Below are 21,951 nucleotides of genomic sequence, written 5' to 3' on the forward strand. Positions count from 1 at the left end.
TTTGCATACATTTAATCGTGTCTGTGGGGAGTGCGGGGGGGGGGGGGCCTCAGAGGACAGCTTGTGGGAATCAGTTCCCTCCTTCCTCTGTGTGGGTTCCAGAGATTATTCTTAGGTTGTCTTGGCACTAAGCACCCTTTCCCGCTGAACTCTAGAAGTGCATTTTAAAATTTAATTTTAATTCATTGAAATTGAAATAGTCACATAGGCTAGGAGCTTCAAATTAGCCAGCACATTTGTGGAGCATTTCTGTCTGTGCAAAAAGCGCTGCTGAGCAGCATGGTCTAGAAGTGGATTTTGATCAGGAGAGAATAGCACAAGGTTTGGAATCTCTGAATTCCAGCTCTTTCTTCACTGAAGGTTGAGCTCTGTGTTCACCTTTGCTGAGCCCTAGGGTCCTCCCCAGGCACTAGGACATAGGATGCAGACTCCTCACAACCATTGTGAGTGGGATGGAACATGAGAGCAGCTGCAGAGCTGTCCACTGGGCATTGACCCTCTGCCAACTCGAGTGGTGGGTGGCAAGTAGAGTCCCAAAGCTGCACTGTGTGAAAGCCTCCAGCCTGTGGAAGGAAGCAGAGACTGTGGGAACTGATTCTTAACTAGCCAGGGTTACACGTAGGGCTCAATTAAAAGCATGACTTCATTAAGCTAAGCAACCAAGTCCAGCACTCTTGCTAGCTATATCCCTCCCGAGTGTCCATCATTATCTGGAACTTAGACTGACTGCCTGGAGACTACTTGACTAGCTCTTTTCATTGCCTAATGAATTCAAATCTGCGACATCCTAACTCCATAGATCTGCTTCTGTGCACCAAGATGGAAAATCTCGCATGGATTGGGGTGGGTGGGGTGGGCGGCTCAGTGTTGCTGTAGATCTTAGAGGCTTTGGCAACATGGAGACCAGGCTTTCTTGCCACCATTATTCCCTCCCACTGTCATGCCCAAATTTCCTCCTTGTCTTTAAGCTAACCTTTCTTTCCAAGTTGGTATATTTCCACTGCCAAGAATTTAGCAAGAATAATATTTATGCCGCCTGACCAAAGTGAAGTCACCCAGCTCTTACTTTGTAAGCAGATGATCTCTTAGTACAGGCAGCCAAATGTCCTTTTCCCGGCTGTTCCAGATTCATGTGACTTAGTGTGGTCCACAAAATCTTTCAGGATTAGGGTCTGATGGTTTGATTGGAAGTATACGTGGAGGGACTTGGCCTGGTCATTTCCTGCTGAGGCCCTGGAACTGTCCCTCCTGAAGATCACAATATTGTGATCTTGGCTAGCGGGATCTCAGGCCAGTTGCTGGTCCTGGCACTACCCTGTTTCTTCATATGTAAGATTCAGGTAATTGTTTTTCCTGCTCGGATGGCTTAAACTGCTTAGCACAGTGCCCAGTGCCTATGAAGTATACGTATGCCAGTAACTTATTTAAAATTGGCATGGGTGTACCTTTGCAAATGAACAGGATTTTGAAAATGGTCTATTTGCAGGATTTGCAAGGGCCCTTTGAAAGATTCTAAATAGGCTAAGCTAATCACTACCTCCTCACTGTGCTAACAGTTTACTATGCCCTGTCCTATGGGCTATCTGAACCCAGCAGATTGTGGTTTCGTGAGGGCCCATAGCAGACACACAGTAAGGATATGGTTAATTGATTGATTAATAAACAATGGAATGGGTAAGAAATCCTGTTCTTTTTTTCCCCATATCTTCAGTAAACCCCCTTTCACATGTAAGCTCCAGTCTGGGTCTGTAGTTACCATAATGATTTTTCCTAGTCCCTAGTTCTTGGGCGTCTGTTTGTTTTCCTTAACGTAGCTTTAGTAAGTTGTCCTGACTGACATCCTACTGACCCACATATCGCAGCCCTGCTGAAGGGCAGGTTTCTCAGCCCTGCCTAGTTTTCTCCTGCCTGTAGCCCATGACACACAACCCCTCCGCCATATGACTTTGACATTCTGTAAATCTACACTCTGGTCTGAATCTCCACCTACACAGTCCTCGACAGCCATGCTCTGTGTCTCCCTTTTCCTTCCTTCTGGCCTCTGAGAACAGGGAATAAGTGTTCAGTCTCAGCCCACCAGTGCCTTACCCAAAGCAGGCATCCCTTCTCCCCACACATTTATGAGAACTTCCTATGCATTAGCATCATAGACAAAGTCTTTCTTCATTGTTATTTTGAATTATTATTGTTGTGAATGCCACAGCAAGGTTTTGACGGTCAGAAGACAACTTTGTAGAAGTGACCTCTCCTTCCCCCTTTGCATAGCCAGACTTAGGCCCCTAACATTATGAGTGCCTTGAGTGCCTCTGCCCACCTAGCCATCCCAGGGGTTCCCAATTTATTTACTTTTAAACACTTGTGTGTATGCATGCATATTGGAGTGTGTGAGTGCGGACACTGTAGAGGTCAGAACACCCTTGGACCTAGGCCCTCGTTCCCACTTTAAGTCATCACTATTGGGTATGTCTGCCAGACTTGCTGACCTGGGAGCTCCCAGGAATTCGCCCTGTGGGAGTGCTTGAATCACAGATACAGCATCTCATCCTTAAACTTGCATAGCAGCCTCCCAGGCTCTGCCCACCTCCCACCCCCACCAAGATAGGGTTTCTCTGTGTAGCCCCGGCTGTCCTAGAACTTACTCTGTAGACTATGTTGGCCTTGAACTCATAGATCCACTTGCCTCTGCCTCCCGAGTGCTGGGATTAAAGGTGTGTGCCACCACCTCCCAGCTTCATTTGCTTTTAAAGTGTATTTGTATGTTTTATGTATATAGAAGAGAATGCAGGCGTGTCCACACAACTTCTCAGTCTCTGTTCTCAAATCCACCTTGTTGAGGCAGTCTCTTGTTTTCTGCCACTGCAGTATGCTCCAGACAAGCTGACCCAAGAACGTCCAGCGCATTCTCCTCTCTCTTCCTCCCATCTCACTGTAGGAGTGCTGGGAATCCATACACATGCCACCACGTCTTAACTCTTACGGGTTTCTGAGATTGAACTCAGGCTGGCAGACTTTCACAGCAAACACTTTGGCCAGCAGAGCCATTTTCTTATCCCCTGTTTATTTAGGTATATATGAGACATGGTCTTGCTAGGTACCTCAGAGTGATCTCCAATTTTCAATTCTCCTGCCTCCGTCTCCTGAATGTGTCCCCAAATTCAGCTAAGAGACAAGTTTGCCACATGACTAAAGTAAAATAAAGGAATGCATGAATGAAGTTCCCTTTCTTGTTTAATTCTTTTTTAAAGAGTGTGTTTATTTTTATTTTCTATGTATGGGTGTTTTCCCTGCATATATGTCTGCACACCATGTCTATGTGTTCCCTGTGGAAGCCAGAGAGGACGTTAGAGCCCCTGGAACTAGAGTTATAGATGGTTATTAGCCACCATGTGGGTGCTGGTAATCAAACTTGGTTCCTCTGCAAGAGCAGCAAGAACTCCTAACTGCTGCACCATCTCTCCAGCCAACAAGTTCGTTTTTAAGGGGGGAAAAAGTCAGAAGAAAAATAAATGAGCATGGCAGTATTGATTATGCTGGAGGCAGAGTTTGGTAGTTGAAAGGCCATCTGACTGGTGTGGTATTGTACTGGGGAGTGCTGGTAAGGTCGGGTTTATAGTAACCATACCAGTTTATATCACACACTCTGAAAGTGCTGCTCTGGTGCCAAAAGCTTATTGATAATCATCATCAACACCAGAAATTGGAAATAAAAAGCAGGAAATTTGGTTTGTGAAGTCTGAAGCTTTTTTATAAGTCCAAAGGTGTGGGCTATCTCCACCAGAGGTCTCCCATATTTTACTGTTAATGTTTGAAGTATACTGGATTCCCACAAGCTAATTAAAAATCGGCCTGCTATGCCAGTAAGCATTCACTCTGAGAACTAATTTCTGCCAAACAGCCATAAATGTGTCCCTAGTATGAAATTTAGACATTCTTTCCCATCAGAAAATAGGCATGTGGTTTAGTCCAAACCTCTTAATTTGAGAAACAAGGAAACCAACTAAAGCCCACCTAGAAAGGCCATGCCTTGATGGGGCCACAGAGCCTGGGAGGTAGCTCAGTGGGCTGCTGACCCAGACCCCTCACTGTAGTCCCTACCAGATCTGCTTGCTCGTGCTGGGTAAGTTCACTTCTGTGCTAGGCACTGTTCTTCTCTTTCCAGCCTTCCCTGAGACTCCATGGCAATCCCACAAACACGTCCTGTGCTTGCCACTCCAGTGTATGAACTCTTTCTTGTCGTAGAAAATATCTAGAAGAGGAAATATAAAAAGAGATAGTTCTATCTTCAAGAATCTTCTACCCAGAAAGAAAAAAGGAAGGTGTGTCTCCATGTGTCCCTTTAGGAATCTCAGGCTCAGACGATTACCCAGAGCAGGAAGTTATCTTCCTCACCTAGAAAATGCAGTGTGAACAAGACCCTGACCTTATCCTCTGGAGGGCTCTGTGAGAAGGCTGGTAGGCCACCAAGTGTGATAGCCCAGCTCAGGCATTCCAATCTCTTCTTGGAAATCTGGACTCTTCACTACAGGGTTAGGTAACTTTATTTACTCATGCCAAACAGGGCTGTTTTCAAAGAGGAAATTATGCAATGTGCTATGCAAATGTGCCATTCTGAGAGCAAAGCAGAGATAAGTGTGGTCACCACTGCAGGAGAAGATGAGATCTGCCCTGGTGGCAGACTGTATGCTACCCGATAAGGGGCCATGCCACGCTCTACTTGGAAGTGCTGCTCATCTGGACCTGGTTTCTGGTAATTGCATTCTCAGCGAGCTGTCTATCTTTGAACTTGGTGCTGTGCTGGTGAGAAAAACAAGGAATGACAGTTATTCTGAGAGCTCCCTGCTCTGGAGACTGGGGCAGTTGGGAGGACAGGCTATGCCACCCTGCCTGCGTTTCTGGAGCTGTGGGAATGGGAAGGTAAAATTCTCATTCTATCCTCTTGAAATGAGTTTCTGGCAATTTTCCTAGGGGGAAATAAGCAGGGGATGGGTTCCTTGTGAACTTTGGGAAATTATTTGCATATCTGAGTAGGCAAGGGGTGCTGACTAACAAAAAGGAAGTGGCTGTGGGAAACCTCACCTCTGGAGCAGCTGGAGCTGAGCCAGTTCCAGCTCTGGACGCTGGGACAAGTGCCTGACACCCTGTCCCAGACTTCGACTCCAGTGTTTCTCTTTCCCATTTCTCCTAAGCTGTGTGAACAGCTACCCATCACATAGTAGCTGCCCAGTGAGCATACAACAGATACTATTTGTCTGCAGACTGAATGCTAGTTCAGTGTTCTCAGTGGCACACCAAGTTCCTGGAGGGCTAAGAAGTAATGTCCCTGCTGGGGCATCAAACGGGTATTTGTGATATGGCATTTTATAGACATTGGTCAAAGTGACATAAAGGGCTCTTACTGGTAGAGCACTTACTTGCCTAGCATGCATGCAGCCTGAACTCCATCGGCAGCACTGGAAAGAAAGGATAGAAGTGATGGAGTGTCAGAAAGAGGGCTTATCAGTTCAAATACTTTCCATAAAAGCATGAGGACCAGAGTTTGGATCCATATCAAAGCTGTAATCCCTGCTACTATCCAGCAACCTGGCTCATTGGACAAGCTTAGGTTTAGCAAGAAAACTTACCATAATATAAAAGGTGGAAAACGCTTGAGGAAGATGCTTGACATCAACTTCATGTACATGCATGTATTCCTTCACACATTCATACATTTGAACATATTCACACACATAACTGCCACACACAAGGAAAAAATAATTTTTAAGTGAGAATGTAGCTTAGTTGGTGGATTGCCTCCAGTGCACAAGGCCCTAGGTTCCATCCAATCACTGAATAAGCCAGGTATGGTGACACACACACACCTGCACTCCTAACACTTGGAAAAGAAGACAGGAAGATCAAGAGTTCAAGGTTACCCTCAACCATATGCTGAGTTCTTTGCCATTTATACTTACTAAGACCCTATCTGTAAGAAAAAAGAAAGAAAGAAAGAAAGAAAGAAAGAAAGAAAGAAAGAAAGAAAGAAAGAAAGGGAGAAAGAAAGAAAGAAAGAAAGAAAGGGAGAAAGAAAGAAAGAAAGAAAGGGAGAAAGAAAGAAAGAAAGAAAGAAAGAAAGAAAGAGAGAAAGAAAGAGAGAGAGAGAGAAAGAAAGAAAGAAAGAAAGAAAGAAAGAAAGAAAGAAAGAAAGAAAGAAAGAAAGAGAGAAAGAAAGAGAAAAGCGGGACAGAGGAGGAAGGCTGGTGGCATGACTCAGTGGTTAGAAGTGCCTCACAGGAGCCTGAGCAACCTGAGTTAGATCATAGGCTCTCACGGTGGAAAGAGAAAACATACTTTCTAAAAGTCTTAAAATTGTCACCTAAGCTTCACACCAATGCCATGGCACACACATATCCACACTCATGCACACACAGTGATAATATTAATAATAAATAAAATTTGCTTCTCAAAAAGAAGTGAGAGGGCCGGGGAGAGGCTCAGTGGTTAAAAGTGAGTACTGCTCTTCCAGAGAACCCGAATTCGATTCCCAGCACCCACATCTGGCTCACGATTGCCTATGACTCCATCTCCAGGGGGATCCAACAGTTCTGGCCTTTTCAGGCACCTGAACTAATATATACACACATACAATTAAATAAATCTTCCAAATAAAGACGAGAAGCATAATTAACAATCATATGGCACAGGTACTAGGTGTTGAGCACCTTCTTGTATCAGACATGATGCTGTGGCTTATTTGCATGTGATCTAGAGAGTCAATTTTAATTTGGTGAGCCATTTGGAAAACATTCAAGCTTGCAGCCAAGTTGAAAGAGATATGCAGTGAACAACACCCGTGTACCGCCTACCTGTTACCTAACATATCCCACCATTCTTTTTACCACCCATCTACTTCTCTACCCAGAAGTAGGTAGCAGCCCTACCTCCTAATTTTATGTATTTGTAAGTACTGGGAATATAATTCATACCTGTTAGGCAAACACTCTGCTACTAAGCTAGCCCCAGTCCAGTCCTTACTTTACAAAATTCATTTCAAAGCAAATCTCAGACCTTCATACCCTCCTCCCTAATACTCTAGTTTGCATATCATAAAATACAGCTATAAGTAACTAGATTAGCCCTGCCTGCAGGTGGGGCATCTGAAGGAAGTCACAGCTGAGGCTCGCTACAGTTGGAAGATGACGGAGTCTACACAAGCCCTCAGGCCATTGGCCAGGAGCACACAAGGCTTGTGCTTACACACAGAACTGTGCTTACAGGAGGGAAGCAAATGTCTGTGTGTCCAGAAGCAGAGTTCTCACAGCAGTACCTCAGCCAGCAGTCTGCTGTGAGCTAAAGTGAGTGCAGAGGAGGTCCAAGGCCAGGGGAAGGGCAGTGGGGCTGCTGAAGCAGCAGCAGCCCAACAGGTTGCTGTTGAAACCTTGAAGCCAAGCTCCAAGCTCAATTTCCCTTAATTGACTGCACTTCAGCAAATTGCCTACTCTCTGCGTACTAGTTGCTGCTATTCTTTACAAACCTAAGGAATACCAGTAGCACACCTTTGCCCCTTTCTCCCAAAGAGACATTTACAAACCCTCTCCATCCCAGAGGGAGGGATCATGCTTCATGGCTGCCCTTGTACTGGGAAGGAATGCTTTAGGGAGCTTCAAAGAAGACAGAGTAATTGATTGCTGCTTGCAGCAAATACTCCTTAAGCTGTTGCTGGACTAATAGAGAAATGGTTACTTAATTTTCTTCAAAGGATTGATTTGACTGTCAGGGGAAGTTCTGGGCCTAATTGAGTGTACCCATTCATACCTTATTGCTAACCATCTGGGTGTCAGGAACCATGTTCTCCCCAACACACACCCTGATCTAGTTCCTACAAGACTGTTCTGTTTGTTGGCTTGTAGACTTGACTGGGGCCTGGGCCTTGTCACTCCAGCCTCTCTGGGTTACATTAGAATCAGCCGAGCTTCCTATAAGGTGCTCAGAACACACAGTGGGAACAACTTCCATCCATCATTTTCATTGTGGGATGAATGGATATTCAGTGCTATGAAAGACCAGCTCCCTCATTGTGAGGCAAGTCCCAGAAGTGGCAGATGAAAGATTCATGGTCCACGTATAAATGCTCTCTGGAGGTCGGACTTGAGCTGTCTCACTAAGCACTGTGCCCCAGCCTCTAGAAAGAGGCAATTGGAAGCCTCACAATTTATCCTGCTTACAAGAAGAAAAGAAAGTAAATGGTGGAATACAGATTTTGACAAGAGGATCTGGCTCTCTCAGTGAAGCAGGACCTTGCCCTGGGCAGCCTTGTAACACACAGGTGGCTTGGACTCTTCAGTCTTCAGGGTCTGCCCACTGAGAGTTTATGCCAATCATCTGTCACCTACTGCAGCCAGCAGGCATCCTCCTTGGCAGCTAGCCCAGGATGGAGATGCCCCCTTCTCTGAAGGGCCAGACCCCTCTCTGGCCATATGCAAGGGACATGAATCCTAGGTTTCAGTCAGTCCGCTTGGGGTAGTGCTGGGTACATTCTGCCAAGCTGGGTACCTTCACCATTCCTCTGTGAGTGTGTCCTTGAGAAAGGAAGTTATTTAACCCACAATTTGTTCTTTGTTGTTTTGTTTGTTTGTTTTTATGGTGTTCAGGGTTGCGTCAAAGTGGGAGCACAGGGCCTGGCATATAATGGCTTTTGTCATTAGTGGAAATTCTGGGGAGCAGGGTCACCCTTTAGATCATCTTTGTATGCTAGCTTTAGAGAACATGCAAAGCTGGGAATGGAATGACATCCCCACACCAGTGTGCATCAACCCTCTGTGTCTTTACCGGCCTTGTGCTGCACATAGGGCCCTGCTATTTCCTGGTAGCATGTGTGCAGAGAAATGAAGCCGACTTAGGTGGATGTGCAGAAGAAACCAGAGGTGGTCTTTGGAATCAGAGGCCTTTTGGTGTGCTAGTAGCTTGGAAGGCTAGCTGAGGCCCTACAGTCTTGCGATTCCAGATGCCTACTCAAAAGAATCAGGGGACCTCTACCTCAGCCTCTCCTTACCTCTTAATAACGTGATGATGTGTTCCTAAAACACATCCAAGTTCCTAAAACTTAGGGGTGCACACTATATTGCTACTCTGAATCCCAGTCTTGGCCTATAACCTAAGGTATCAGATTACAGAATTCCAGAGTGTCCTGGAATTCCAGTTGCCTAGAAATCCTGCTGAAAAGGACTTCCTTGGTTCTAAATGTAGCCGGAGCCACCAATGCCAAGAATTAAATTATGTACTGGCATCCATATTTTATTAGGAAAGAATCATTTAAATACAGCAAAAGTCAATCAGCCCCATTTACCATTTATTACTCAGTAACAAGCTACAGCTTGTTCAATGGAACTGCGGAAGAAAGAGAGCGGCAGCCCAGGGGCTGGAAAGAGCAGTGGGTTGAGAAGTTTGAGTCTCAAGTGCAAGCACTAGAGTATTGAGCACCCTTTATCCCAACTACAAATGCTTCTTCAGAGTCAATCACTGCCTCCGCTCATGGTCTCCTGGAGAAGCACCAAGAGAATGCAGCAGGCAAAGCCCTGTGTCCTTGAGACTAGTTCAACAAGGATGGAGGAAATGTAAATTTTCAGAGCAACAGTCATTGGGGTTGGTTGCGATATGACTGGGGATGGGGGCAGAAAGGCCAGGATCTGTATAGGCTGTATGCCCTATGGCACACAGGAGTTCTGAGACACAATTCCAAACCTGACTGCTTGTCTCCCTCTGAAGAGACCCACGTGGTCAAGTTCCTGCTCTCAGAGGACCTTACTCTAGAGGCTTGGATCAAGGAATTTGAGGCACTTTTCCAAGTATTTGACTTAGGTTGGAAAGACATCATAACCACTCGTGACAAAGATCCAGCTGGGCACCATTCCATGTCCCTCTCTAGAAGTACTGCAGGATCTTCAGGCTGATTTCATTAGTGGGAAACCCTAGTCTCAATGGGAGGTAACCTGCCTGGACAGCACTGAGGTTTAAATTTGGTCTCTATAGTCCCAGTCTCTTTCTAATAGACCAAGTGACCCTGATTCTGCACTTCATGTGATGGCTTCCATGCCCTTTTTCTTTCTTTCTTTCCTACATCTTAAATGTCTATTAGGAAATGGTTTTGGTTTCCCGGAGTTTTTTTTACCCCCCATAAAGACTGGGGCATCCGGAAGAACCAGCCCTGGACTAGGGTATAGCTCAGTAGAAGAGCTCTTGCTTAGTATGTGTGAGGCCCTAGATTTAATCCCTACTTTTAGAATTTTAATTGGAACTGGATACTACAGCACAGAATTAAAACAAATCATCTTTCTAATTATCTCTTGCTGAGTAACAAACCATCTTCTAGCTTAATAGTTGAACACAATGGCAGTCATTCATTTTGCCCACAACTATCTAGTCTGCCCAGGGTTCAGAGGAAATGTTCTACATGGCATCAGCTAGATGTCTAGCCTGGGCATTGGCAGGTCAATGGCAGGGGACAGGGGGTTGCTGACAGTGAGCCTGGGACATTGGTTGAGAGCTTGCCATATCATTCTGATGGCCTTACATCAGAAATTCAGTGGCATCATTTTGCTGGTACCTCTGCTGCTCTGAGGCATCCAGGTTTGAGGACCTTGATAGGAGAATCAAATCCCATTGTAAAAAGAGCAGGTTAGGTGGCCATTCTTGGAGAGTATAGCTTACAGGAAACACTGCCTTAGGGCTCCTTCAGCCTGTTCTTTTACACTGGGAGGATTGCCTCAGGCAGGTTTGTTTGCTTGATTTGGGCTTTTTTTGCTTTTATAGTACTGAGGATTGGAACTAGGGGCCAATGTATGCCTCGCAAGAACTCTGCTACTGAACTATAGTCCCATAGACTGACATGGTTCTAAGACTCCTGATTGTTTTAATTTTCTTTATGATAAAAAGAACGGGCTTGGCAGTGTGTGGTAAAGCATATGCATAATCCCAGCAGTTGAGATGCTGAGGCAGGAGTATTGAGAGTTCAGGGTCACACCAAAACAGGGGCCTGCGTAGAGATGGCCCAATCAAGTAAAAAAGCACCGGAGGACCTGTTTGGATCTTCAGCATCCACATAAAAAGACAGGCTCATGACGTGTCTACAACCTCAATACTGGGGGGAGGAGCACTGGAGGATTCTTGCAGCTCATCATCCAGCTAATCTAGCGCATGAGTGAGCCCAGGTTGAGTGAGAGACCTGTCTCACAAAAAGGTAGAAAACATCTGAGGGAGACACCCACCATTAACCTGTGACCTACATATGTGCACACATGTGAACATGTACTCACATACACAATACACACTGGGGAGGGCCATCCTCAAGTGTACAATCTGCCTTTCTCTTTTTCTTCCTTTCTTCCCTTTTCTTCTTTCTCTTTCCTTCTTTCTTCTTCCCTCATCTTTCTTCCTTCCTTTTCTTCCTTCGTTTCTTTTTTTTTTTTTTTTTGACAGAATGGGTTTTTTATCTAGCCCAGGCTGATCTCAAACTCTTAATTCTCCTGCTTCACCCCCACCGCTCCCAATGTGTGGAGTCCAGGCACCAGCCACAAGCCAGTCAGTCACCTTTTAGCATGCAATAGCAGCTGTTTCCCACTAGAAAATCAGAAGACCATGTATAAGCTAAATCACCTCACAGCTGGCTGGCTTTTTCCCTTTGGCAGTATGATCTTGAGATTTCCACACTGAGTAAAATGAACCTTTTTTACTCAGGTTCCTTTTCTCTTACTTTTGAACATCTGAGTCCTCACAAAGCCAGAAGCAGCCCTCAGCATCCCTGGGCATCGCTCTTGGCCCACGCAGCTGAGTGATTTTCTTGGGAACATAGCAATTTCTGGGTCATAGGATGTGAAACTTTCAGTTTCAATGAATAATGCTAATTTGCCCTTCAAAACGGCTCTGCTCATTTCTTCTCCCATCAGCCTTTGAGAATGCCATTCTCTGCATCCTCAGCAACACCTGATGTTATCAACCGCTCTTCTTACTGCCAGCCCACTGGGTAGAAGATGGTATCTTGTTTTGATTTTGTTCCTGACTTCTCATGAGGGCAGGCCCCTTTTTGTGTTCATTAGCTGTTCCTGTCTCCTCATCTGTGTCCTTTACGGTCATTATATGGTTCATCTTTTGCCATTTAGATCACATGGATAATCTTCTATACCGTTTTCTGCAGTGGTTTCTGTTATTGTTTAGTTTTGTTTTGTTTTTTGAGCTATGTGGCCCCAGTCCCCTTTTTACACACATGAGTTGCCTAGGGTAGTTTGACCTTTTGCACCAGCTTCCCATTGTAGCTGGGGTCACAGGTGTGATCATGCTGTTATGCCTAGCTCCTTCAATATTTTGTAATTATATTATTTACATTATTGATAGTGTGTATGTACTGTGTGTTCACACATATGTCACAGCGTGTGAGAAGATATCAGAGGACAACTATGTTTGTTCTGGGGATTGAACTCAGGTCATCAGGCTTAGCAGCAAGCACCTTTACCCCACCCCCCACAAACCATGTTACTAGTTCCTCTTCAGTGTTTCTCGGGAGTTCTAGGCCCAATCCTTCTGAAGAATAGTAAGAGAGGGGTCCAGGAAAGTGAAATGGGCACTCAGGCTGGAACGTGGCATGCTAGGGTGACTGGAAGACCTTAGGTCACCTGCACTGGACACTCTAGAGAGCCATCCAGGGAAGCTCCTGAGGTTGCCACACCTTAGGACAGAGCTGCCTGCCCCTGAATCCCTGTTCCATGGCCCCGTCCCTCTCAGGGCCTCAACACACTGCTATACTGCCTTCTGATTCGCAGAAGAATCACACCATTCTCCTCAGGATGGAGAGTATGGGCAAACTGAGGTTAGCTTGGTGCTCTCTAGACTTTTCCTGCAGCTGGAACCTCCACGTGAGCTTGGACAAGACTTCTGAAGGGACACCTGACAGTCCCACGTGCAAGTCACGCCAAGCCAGTGTTTACTTGCTTGCTTCCTCAAGTACGTTGCTCCCGGTTAGTCTCTGGATGCCACTTCTCTTCATTACCTGTCCCCACCGTACCTCACCTGCACACTGTATTCTTATTTCTTATGAAGTCCCCGTGTCTTCATAGGACTTTGATGTCGCAGTGACAGCTCTGAAAGCTGTTCCACTTTGGAGTTTTATCTTTCCTTTTTTGTCGTTGTTCTTTGTGGTGACAGTGGAAGGTCTTTTTCCCTGAAGCCCCTAAGACAGCTCAGTTCTGTGAGGTAGTCCGACTGCTTGTCAGTGAATCCCACTATCTCCAGCAAACCCCAAATCACCAGCAATTGGGACTGATCTGACCTACCACGAGTGCAAGGGTAGAAAAAATATGTATTGTCCAGGTGTAGGAAAGAGTGAGAAAGGAGAAGTGAAAGGGGATAGAAAAATGCAGGTGTGGATTTGGGGGGCTATGGGTTTTGTTATTGTTTGTTTGTTTGCATTGGGTTTGGGAACTAGGTGGATAGGTAAGTAGGTTGGTTGGTTGGTTTAGTTTTTTTTAAGGCATGGTTTCTCCGTGTAGCCCTGGCTATCCTGGAATTTACTTTGTAGACCAGGCTAACCTCAAACTCAGAGATGTACCTGTCTCTGTCTCCAAGTGCCAGGATTAAAGTCATGCACCACACAATGCCTGGCTTTGTCGGAAAGTAAAAGATTCTCATTGGAAAAATATTTTAAATATTGAGTAAAGGAAATAAGCCTCACCTACCACAAAGTAGATACTTCTAAGAATGAGCAAGATGGCTTTTACACTTGACAATTAAAAAGACAAGAAAGCCATGCAATGTGGAATTGAATATTCAAAGGGACTGGGAGATGGTAAAGTGCTTGCCCCACAAACATTAGGACTTGTGTTCAATCCCCCGGATGTGAGTAGTATATACTTAAAATCCCAACCCTGAGAAGGCAGAGGCAAGTGGATCCCTGGAGCTCACTGGCCAGCCAGCCAGCTTAGCTTTATTCATGAGTCTCAGACCCCAGTGAGAGACCCTGACTCCAAAAATAAGGTGGGTGCCTCTTGAAGAATGACACTCAGGCTTGATCCTGACATGCACATGCACACACACACCCACACATGCACACAGATGCATATCACCAAAAGAAACAATTTTTTAAAGAAAAAAAAAACAGGGTTGATTATAAACCAGACCTGGTGACTCATGCCTTGATTCCAACACTCAAGAGGCAAGAAGATCACCTTGGGTTAGAGGGTAGCTTAGGCTATATAATGAGTTTGAGGCTAACCTAGAATATATAGCAAGACACTGTCTAAAAGTTCTATATCCTTGACTTGGATAGCTGGAATGAAAAAGGGGCTTCTTGCCATAGATAACAAGAAAGGACATGTGCAGGTCCAGGCAATTGCACCCATTTGGACTGGCATTTGCTTTAGGGAATGATGTCCCAGATGTCATGTACCAAAGAGGAGATGGATACATGAAGTCCATTAAAAAAAAAAAAGCAGGGAGAATATTCCGGAAACATTCACACAGAAGCCATATTTCCATACAACTTAAACCTCAAAGAGCAAAGCTGAACTGTATCCTACTAGGGTGGCCTAATGTAGTGAGGAGGTGAGCAGGCCTGCTTTTCATCCTGCCCAGCTCCCGCATAGCTAGCTTAGCCCCGGAAATAACAACACACAAACTGTATTCATTTAAACACTGCCTGGCCCATTAGTTTCAGCCTCTTATTAGCTAATTCTCACATCTTACTTTAACCCATATTTAGTGATGTGTGTAGCACCACAAGGTGGTGGCTTACCCGGAAAGATTCAACCTGGCTGCTGGCTCCATTTCATCTGTCTCAGAGAGGAGAGGCATGGCATCTGCCTAACTTCCCTTCTTCCCAGCATTCTGTTCTGTCTACTCCACCTATCTAAATCCTGCCCTATCAAAAAGCCAAGGCAGTTTCTTTATTAACCAATGAGAGTCCTCCATCAGCCTAAAGAGAGAGAAAGGGGAGACTTCCTTCTTATCCGCGGGCCAGTTGAAAAGTGGAAAACTGCATGTGAGATGGAGTGCCCCTTACTCAGTCCAAGTTTGTTGCCATTTGTGTTCAGAGCTAGAATGTATCGCCTTTGTTATGTTTCCCTTTGCCCAGAAGATTACTAATTCTTTATAGACATACTGTTCTCACATCTCAAAATTCATGAAACTAAATGTTCTACCCTCTTTTTTCATTTAATTTATAGTGGTTCCCACTGCTGTAGTTTGTAAACACCACCCCCCCCCCAGCTGGGAATAAAACCCAAACCTAGATAGAGCCTCACACATCCTAGGTGAGTGCTCTACCACTGAACTACAGCTCTAACCTCACATAAGCACAGTTTTGTGTGCTAACAAAAATCAAACCTGTGGCCTTCTATTTGCTAGGCAAGTACTCTACCACTGAGCTACATCTCTGGACTCAGTGTGATTTTTACCTTAGGTTTGTTGTTGTTGTTGTTGATGATGATTTTCAAAAGCATATCTTGAATGCTTTCTCATTTTAAAGTAATTTTAAGCAATAGAATGGTACGTGTAATAAAAATATGACAAGCCCATGTCCTTAGTCTCAGCACTCGGGAGGCAGAGGCAGGTGGATCTCTGAGTTTGAGGCCAGCCTGATCTACAAACAAGTTCTAGGTTAGCCAGAACTAAATAATGAGACCTTGTCTCAAAAAATAAATGTGTGTCTGACAAGATAGCTGAGTAGATAAAAGCACTTCCTGCCAGTCCTGAGGACCAATGATCAATTCTCAGAGCCTACATAGTAGAAGGGAAGAACTACCTCAGGCTGTCCTCTGACTTTCACACACATGGTGGGATGAGTGTTCATGCACACACATAACTAAATAAATGTAATAAAAAGCCATTCTTTTTAAATGAAAGTTTTTCTATTAGTTCTAGTGCTCCATTACACACTCTCATCCCAGTTCCTACTTCCCTCCTCACTTTGAGCCACTGCTCAGAGTTTAGTTGAGTATAGTGTTATATAGGTTTGTAATTTTCCATCTGATGGGAAAAGTCAGGGTCAAGTTGTTCCCCCATTTGGGGACATTTGGGGGTTTTCCTGGTTTAGCTATCTATTGAAAACATAAATGAAAGATTCCACTGGATGGAACTCAGCCTGGACTGCAGATATGATTGATGACTTGTGTTACTCGGGTGACTTCAGAGTCATTGGTGCTAAATAAAACCCATCTGGATATAAATTTCAATGTGCTCAGGAGCGCTGTGTGGACTGTTTCACTCTGAACCCTTCCTAACCAACGTTCTTTTCTGTACCAGGTATCCTGAGATAAGGGACCTTCTTCCCATCTAACCATGGAAAGCCATGCTTCGGAGGGGTCAAGTGCCTGACCCAGGGTCACACTCCACATAGTTCAGAGCCGGGGTCTTAAGTTTTCAGACGCCAATTTGAGGATTTGTAGTCCTGCTACAAAGAGCAGGGGACCTTGATTTCCTGTCTTTACATAAGCAAAAACCATTATCATAGCTATAAACTACCTTCAACCCAAAAGAAATACTGGGCTGAGTGGCCATGGGATCTGGGCTATTAGGTGGTGGGTGTTTTGGTGCCTGGGATCGAACCCTCATACATGCCAGGCAGGTTCTACACCTGAGCTCCACCCCCACTGGGTTGTTAGATATTTTCAAACTGTAGCTTGGGTACCTAATACCCAGTGGTTTGTGTGCTTTGTATCCGTCCCAATAAGCATTGCTTTGAGAACCTAAGAAATCCGAGGCCTAAAAAGAGGTGAGGAAACTCCTAGCAGAATTGGCTTCAGAGGCACTCAAGCCCAGTTGTGTATGGTGCTGGACCCCTCAAGAGACATCTGGACAGCTGGGTGAGGCCTCATTCTGCTCTCTGCTCCTCCTCCTAGATAACAGCGACCTGATCGCATGCACAGTCATCACCAAGGATGGCGGCATGGTTCAGCGCTTCCTGGCTGTGGATATTTACCAAATGAGCCTGGTAGAGCCTGATGTGTCCAGACTCGGCTGGGGAGTGGTCAAGTTTGCAGGCCTTCTGCAGGTGAGAGTCTAAGAACCCATCTGCCTTATCCGCCAGCTCTACACACGCATGCCCAAGTGTCAGTTCTATAATCACTTCTAATGACACAGGAAGGATGTGCACAAAAGCCAGAACACTGCATAGACAAAAGCCAAGTCCCCTTTGCTGAAACCTTAATCCTAACATTCTCCTCTTCCTTCAGGAGCCAGCCCGTTGTCAGGCTGATCCTTCCAGATCTGCTTCACTGCCAAGTGCAAGTAGTCTATGTACTGGTTTTTAAATTGTGTATCCAACCAATTGTCAGTCAAACTTGATGGAGAAGGACCATATGTTTGTATATGTCTATAATCTCAGTATTCAGGAGGTAGAATCAGGATGATATCCACAAATTCAAAGACAGACTGGTTTATTTAATAAGTTCCAAATCAGTTGGGTAAGCCCATGTAGCAAGACCTTGTCTCAAAATAAAATGAGGGTGGGGGTAGGATGGGAGTGAAGATAGTGTGCTGGGGGCAGGGTGTAGCTTAGTTGATAAGGACTGCTTACCCAGCATACATGAGGCCCTAGATTCCATTTCCAGCACCGCATAAAACTGGGTATAATCATACATGTCTATAACTCGGGAAGTTATGAGGTAGAGGATAATCAGAAGTTAAAGTTCATTTTTGGCTATCCAGGGAGTCTGAGGCCAGCCTGAGCTACATGAGACCCTGTCTCAAACAAACAAAAAACAGACCAGGTATTGTGGCACAAGCCTTTAATCCTAGTGCTTGGGAGGCAGAGGCAGGTGGATCTCGGTGAGTCTAAGACCAGCCTGGTCTGCATAGCAAGCTCCAGTCCAGCCAAGGCTACATAATGAAAGTCTGTCATAAAACAAACAAACAAAAACTTCAGAAAGAAATATAACCAGGCAGTGGTGGTGCACATCTTTAATCCCAGCCGTCAGGAGGCAGAGGCAGACAGATCTCCAAGTTTGAGGCCAGCCTGGTCTACAGAGTGAGTTTCAGGACAGCCTTATCTTTATTCTCTAAATAACTGTTTACACAGCATCTATATAGCTTGAAGTCTTGTGCATCATCTAGAGAGGATTCAGAGTCTACAGGAAGATGTAGTAGGTTATATGAAGATGCTGTGCCATTTAAAATAAGGGACTTGAGCATCTGCAGATTTTGGTGTCTCAGTGGGTAGGGGAGTGAGTACCCAAGGGATACTTGTACATATATTTGAGAGTGTATATAGATTTTTATGCCTGGCTTTTCTCCTAGCCTGTCTTGGAGTGTGTCTCGCAATTTTAGCATTTGCATTCCTGCTGGGATTCTTTTACATACTGACCAAAGCCTCCCCCTCCTCCATCCTCCTCTCCCAATTCTTTCTTCCCATCATCCCCCCCAGCTCCCACCCCATCAATCCTCTCCTCTTGTCTCCATCCAGGAAAGGGCAGGTCTCCCATGAGTATCAATAAAACATGGCATATCAAGTTTCAGTAAGACTAAGCACCTCCCCATGTATTAAAGCTGGGCAGCGCAACCCAGTATGAAGAGTAGGGTCCCAAAAAACAATAAAAGAGTCGAAGCAACCCCTGTTCCCGCTGTTAGGAGTCCTACAAGAGGACCAAGCTATATAACTGTAACATATATGCAGAGGGCCTAGGTCAGTCCCATGCAGGCTCCCTGGTTGTTGCTTCAGTCTCTGTGAGCCCCAATGAGCCCAGGTTAAATGATGGTGTGAGCCTTCCTCTGGTGTCCTTGACCCCTCTGGTTCCTATACTCCTTTCTCATCATCCTCCCACAGGAATCCCATCTAAAGTTTGGCTGTTGATTCTCTGCATCTGCCTCTATCAGTTGCTGGATGGTGCCTCTTTGATGACAATTGGGCCAGGCACCAGTCTGGTCACAGGAGATGGCCAGTTCAGGCTACCTATCCACCATTATCAGAAGTCTAAGCTGGGGTCCTCCCTGTAGACTCTTGGGAGATCCCCTGCACCAGACTTCTACCCAACCCCAAAATGCACTCCCGGCAGTCCCTTTCAGCACTCTCCCCCACCACCCCTCAACCAGATTGCTCCATGTCCCATCCTCCTGCCCTCAGTCCACTCATGAGATCTCTTATATTCCCCTTTCCAGGGAGATCTAGGTGTTCCCCCCATGAACCCTTCTTATTATCTAATCTCTCTGGATCTGTGCATTATAGCCTAGTTATCCTTTATTTTACAGCTGTATCCACTTATGAGTGAGAACATACCATGTTTGTCTTTCTTGGTCTGGGTTATCTCTGTCAGGATGATTCTTTTTCTTGTCCCATCATCTGTTCACCTTCAACATGTATAAATGTACCACATTTTCTTTATCCATTCTTCAGTTGAAAGACATCTAGGATACTTTCAGGTTCTGGCTATTACAGATAAAGCTGCTCTGAACAAAGTTGAGCAAGGGCCCTTGTGCATTCTTTGGGTATATGCCCAAGAGCGATATAGCTGGGTTTTGTGGTAGGTTGATTCTCAGTTTTCTGAGATACTGAAACCACACTAACTTCCAAAGTAACTGTACAAAGAATCATTAGGTCATACTTCAAAAACCTATACTCCACAAAATTAGAAAATCTAAAAGAAATGGACAAATTTCTTGATAGATACCACTTACCTATATTAAATCAAGATCAAATAAACAATTTAAAAAGACCAGTAACAACTTTACCTAAGTTAAATCAAGATCAAATAAACAATTTAAATAGCCTGATAACTCCTAAGGAAATAGAAGCAGTCATTAAAAGTCTCTCAACCAAAAAAAAAAAAAAAGGCCCAGGCTAGAGAGTTTTAGTCTAGAATTCCACCAGACTTTCTAAGCTAATACCATTAATTATTCCACAAATACTCAAACCACACAAAGACCCAACAAAGAAAGATAATTACAGACCAGTTTCACTCATGAACATAAATGCAAAAATACTCAATAAAATACTGGCAAACCGAACCCAAACAAAAAAATCCACCATGACCAAGTAGGTTATATCCCCGAGATCCAGGGATGGTTCAACATATGAAAATGTCAATGTAATCTACCGTATAAACAAACTCAAATAAAAAAAAAAAACACATGATCATCTCCTTAGATACTGAAAAAGCCTTCAACAGAATCCAACACCCCTTCATGATAAAGGTCTTGGAGAGATCAGGGATGCAAGGAACGTACTTAAACATAATAAGAACAATATACAACAAGCCAGTTGCCAATATCAAATTAAATAGAGAGAAACTGAAAGCAGTTCCACTAAAATCAAGAAGACAAGGTTGTCTACTCTCTCCTATTCAATATACTATTTGAAGTTCTAGCTAGAACAGTAAAACAACTAAAGGAAATTAAGGAGATACAAATCAGAAAGGAAGAAGTCAAAGTATCATTAATTGCAAATGATATGATGGTATACATAAGCGACCCCAAAAATTCTACCAGAGAGCTCCCACAGCTGATAAATACCTTTAGTCAAGTGACTAGATACAAGATTAACTCAAAAAGAAAAAATCTGTAGCCCTCCTACATACAACTGATAAACAGGCTGAGAAAGAAATCAGAAAATCGACACCCTTTATAGTAATCTCATAATATAAAATATCTCGGTGTCACTTTAACCACGCAAGTGAAAGACCTGTATGACAAGAACTTCAAGTTTTTGAAGAAAGAAATTTAAAAAGACATCAGAAAACATAAATATACCCTCTTCCCAACACTGCACGGAACCTCCAAAAGTGACTATATACTCAGCCACAAAGCAAGTTTCAACAGATACAAAAAAAAAAAAAAAGAAAGAAATTGAAATAACACCCTGTATCTTAGCAAACCACCATGGATCAAAGCTGGATTTCAACAACAACATAAGCAACAGAAAGCCTAAAGCCTACAAATTCATGGAAACTGAACAACTCTCTGCTGAATTATCACTGGGTCAAGTTAAAAATAAAGAACTTAAAGACTTCCCAGAATTCAATGAAAATGAATACACAACATACCTAAACTTATAGGACACAATAAAAATGTGCTAAGAAGAAAATTTGTAGTGCTAAGTGCCTTCATGAGAGATGTCATACTAGCTACTTAGCAGCACACCTGAAAGCTCTAGAACAAAAAGAAGCAGGCACACATAAGAGGAGTAGATGGCAGGAAATAACCAAACTGAGGGCTGAAATCAATAAAATACAAGCAAAGAGAACAATACAAAGACTCAGTGAAACAAAGAGTTGGTTCTTTGAAAAAAATAAACAAAATAGATAAACCCTTATCCAAACTAACTAAAAGACAGAGAGAGAATATCCAAATCAACAAAATCAGAAACAAAAAGGGGGACATAACAAACTCCAAGGAAATACAGAGAATCATTAGACCATACTTCAAAAACCTGTTGAGATTCTTTTCACTGCTGTGTGGCTACACAGGGCAAGCTCAGCCATTCCCAACTTTCCAAGCATGCTGCTGCAAACCTGGTGCTCCACTTCCTCATGCCCCTGGGCAGGATTTCCCTAGGCAGATAACCAAGAATTTGGAATGTGGCTATTTTAAGAGCTCTTAGCTCCTGCCAACTTCCTCTAGTATCATTGTTGCCACAGGAGTTCCTGAGAATTGCCTTCTTGGCTCTGAGCACAGCAGGCACCCCAGCACCATCATCAACTGGGCTCCGTGTTTTACAGTGTGTTCTAAGTGCAGCAAATGACTAATGTCTTGCTGCAGAGGGAGTGAAACAAAGAGCCCACAGCCACTTCATCTCTACTGTGCCCTGTCCCCAAATTCCTGTTGAACCTATTCTGGCCTGGGGCTTGCCCTATTTTAAGGAATCCATTTTCTTGCTGTGCTGTTCTGGTTCCCAGAAGTACCATTCCCTGGCTGATTTGACTGCTCACCACAGCATTGGCCAGCCAGTTGCCTGCTCTTCATGGGATGCACCTGTGTGTGAAGGTGCTTCTCCTCTCTCCT

General features: G+C 44.3%; 1 protein-coding gene and 1 long non-coding RNA gene across 8 annotated transcripts in view; one reads left to right on the forward strand and one right to left on the reverse strand.

Annotated features, from left to right (window-relative positions):
• Clec16a (C-type lectin domain containing 16A) overlaps positions 1-21,951 on the forward strand; it is a 224,081-nt gene that overhangs the window by 140,949 nt on the left and 61,181 nt on the right. For all 7 annotated transcript variants that reach the window (XM_038325851.2, XM_038325854.2, XM_038325852.2 and 4 more), the window contains one exon: positions 16,860-17,011. In XM_038325851.2, coding sequence (XP_038181779.1) covers positions 16,860-17,011 — 152 coding nt within the window. The remainder of the gene's footprint in view (positions 1-16,859; positions 17,012-21,951) is intronic.
• Positions 310-4,513, reverse strand: LOC119811802. Its single transcript, XR_005285011.1, has 3 exons — positions 4,421-4,513; positions 4,096-4,246; positions 310-563 (listed from the first exon to the last, which is right to left on the reverse strand). It is a non-coding gene; the product is annotated as an uncharacterized LOC119811802 (long non-coding RNA).

The sequence above is a fragment of the Arvicola amphibius genome, chromosome 4, assembly GCF_903992535.2.
Source record: "Arvicola amphibius chromosome 4, mArvAmp1.2, whole genome shotgun sequence".
Classification (NCBI taxonomy): Eukaryota; Metazoa; Chordata; class Mammalia; order Rodentia; family Cricetidae; genus Arvicola; species Arvicola amphibius.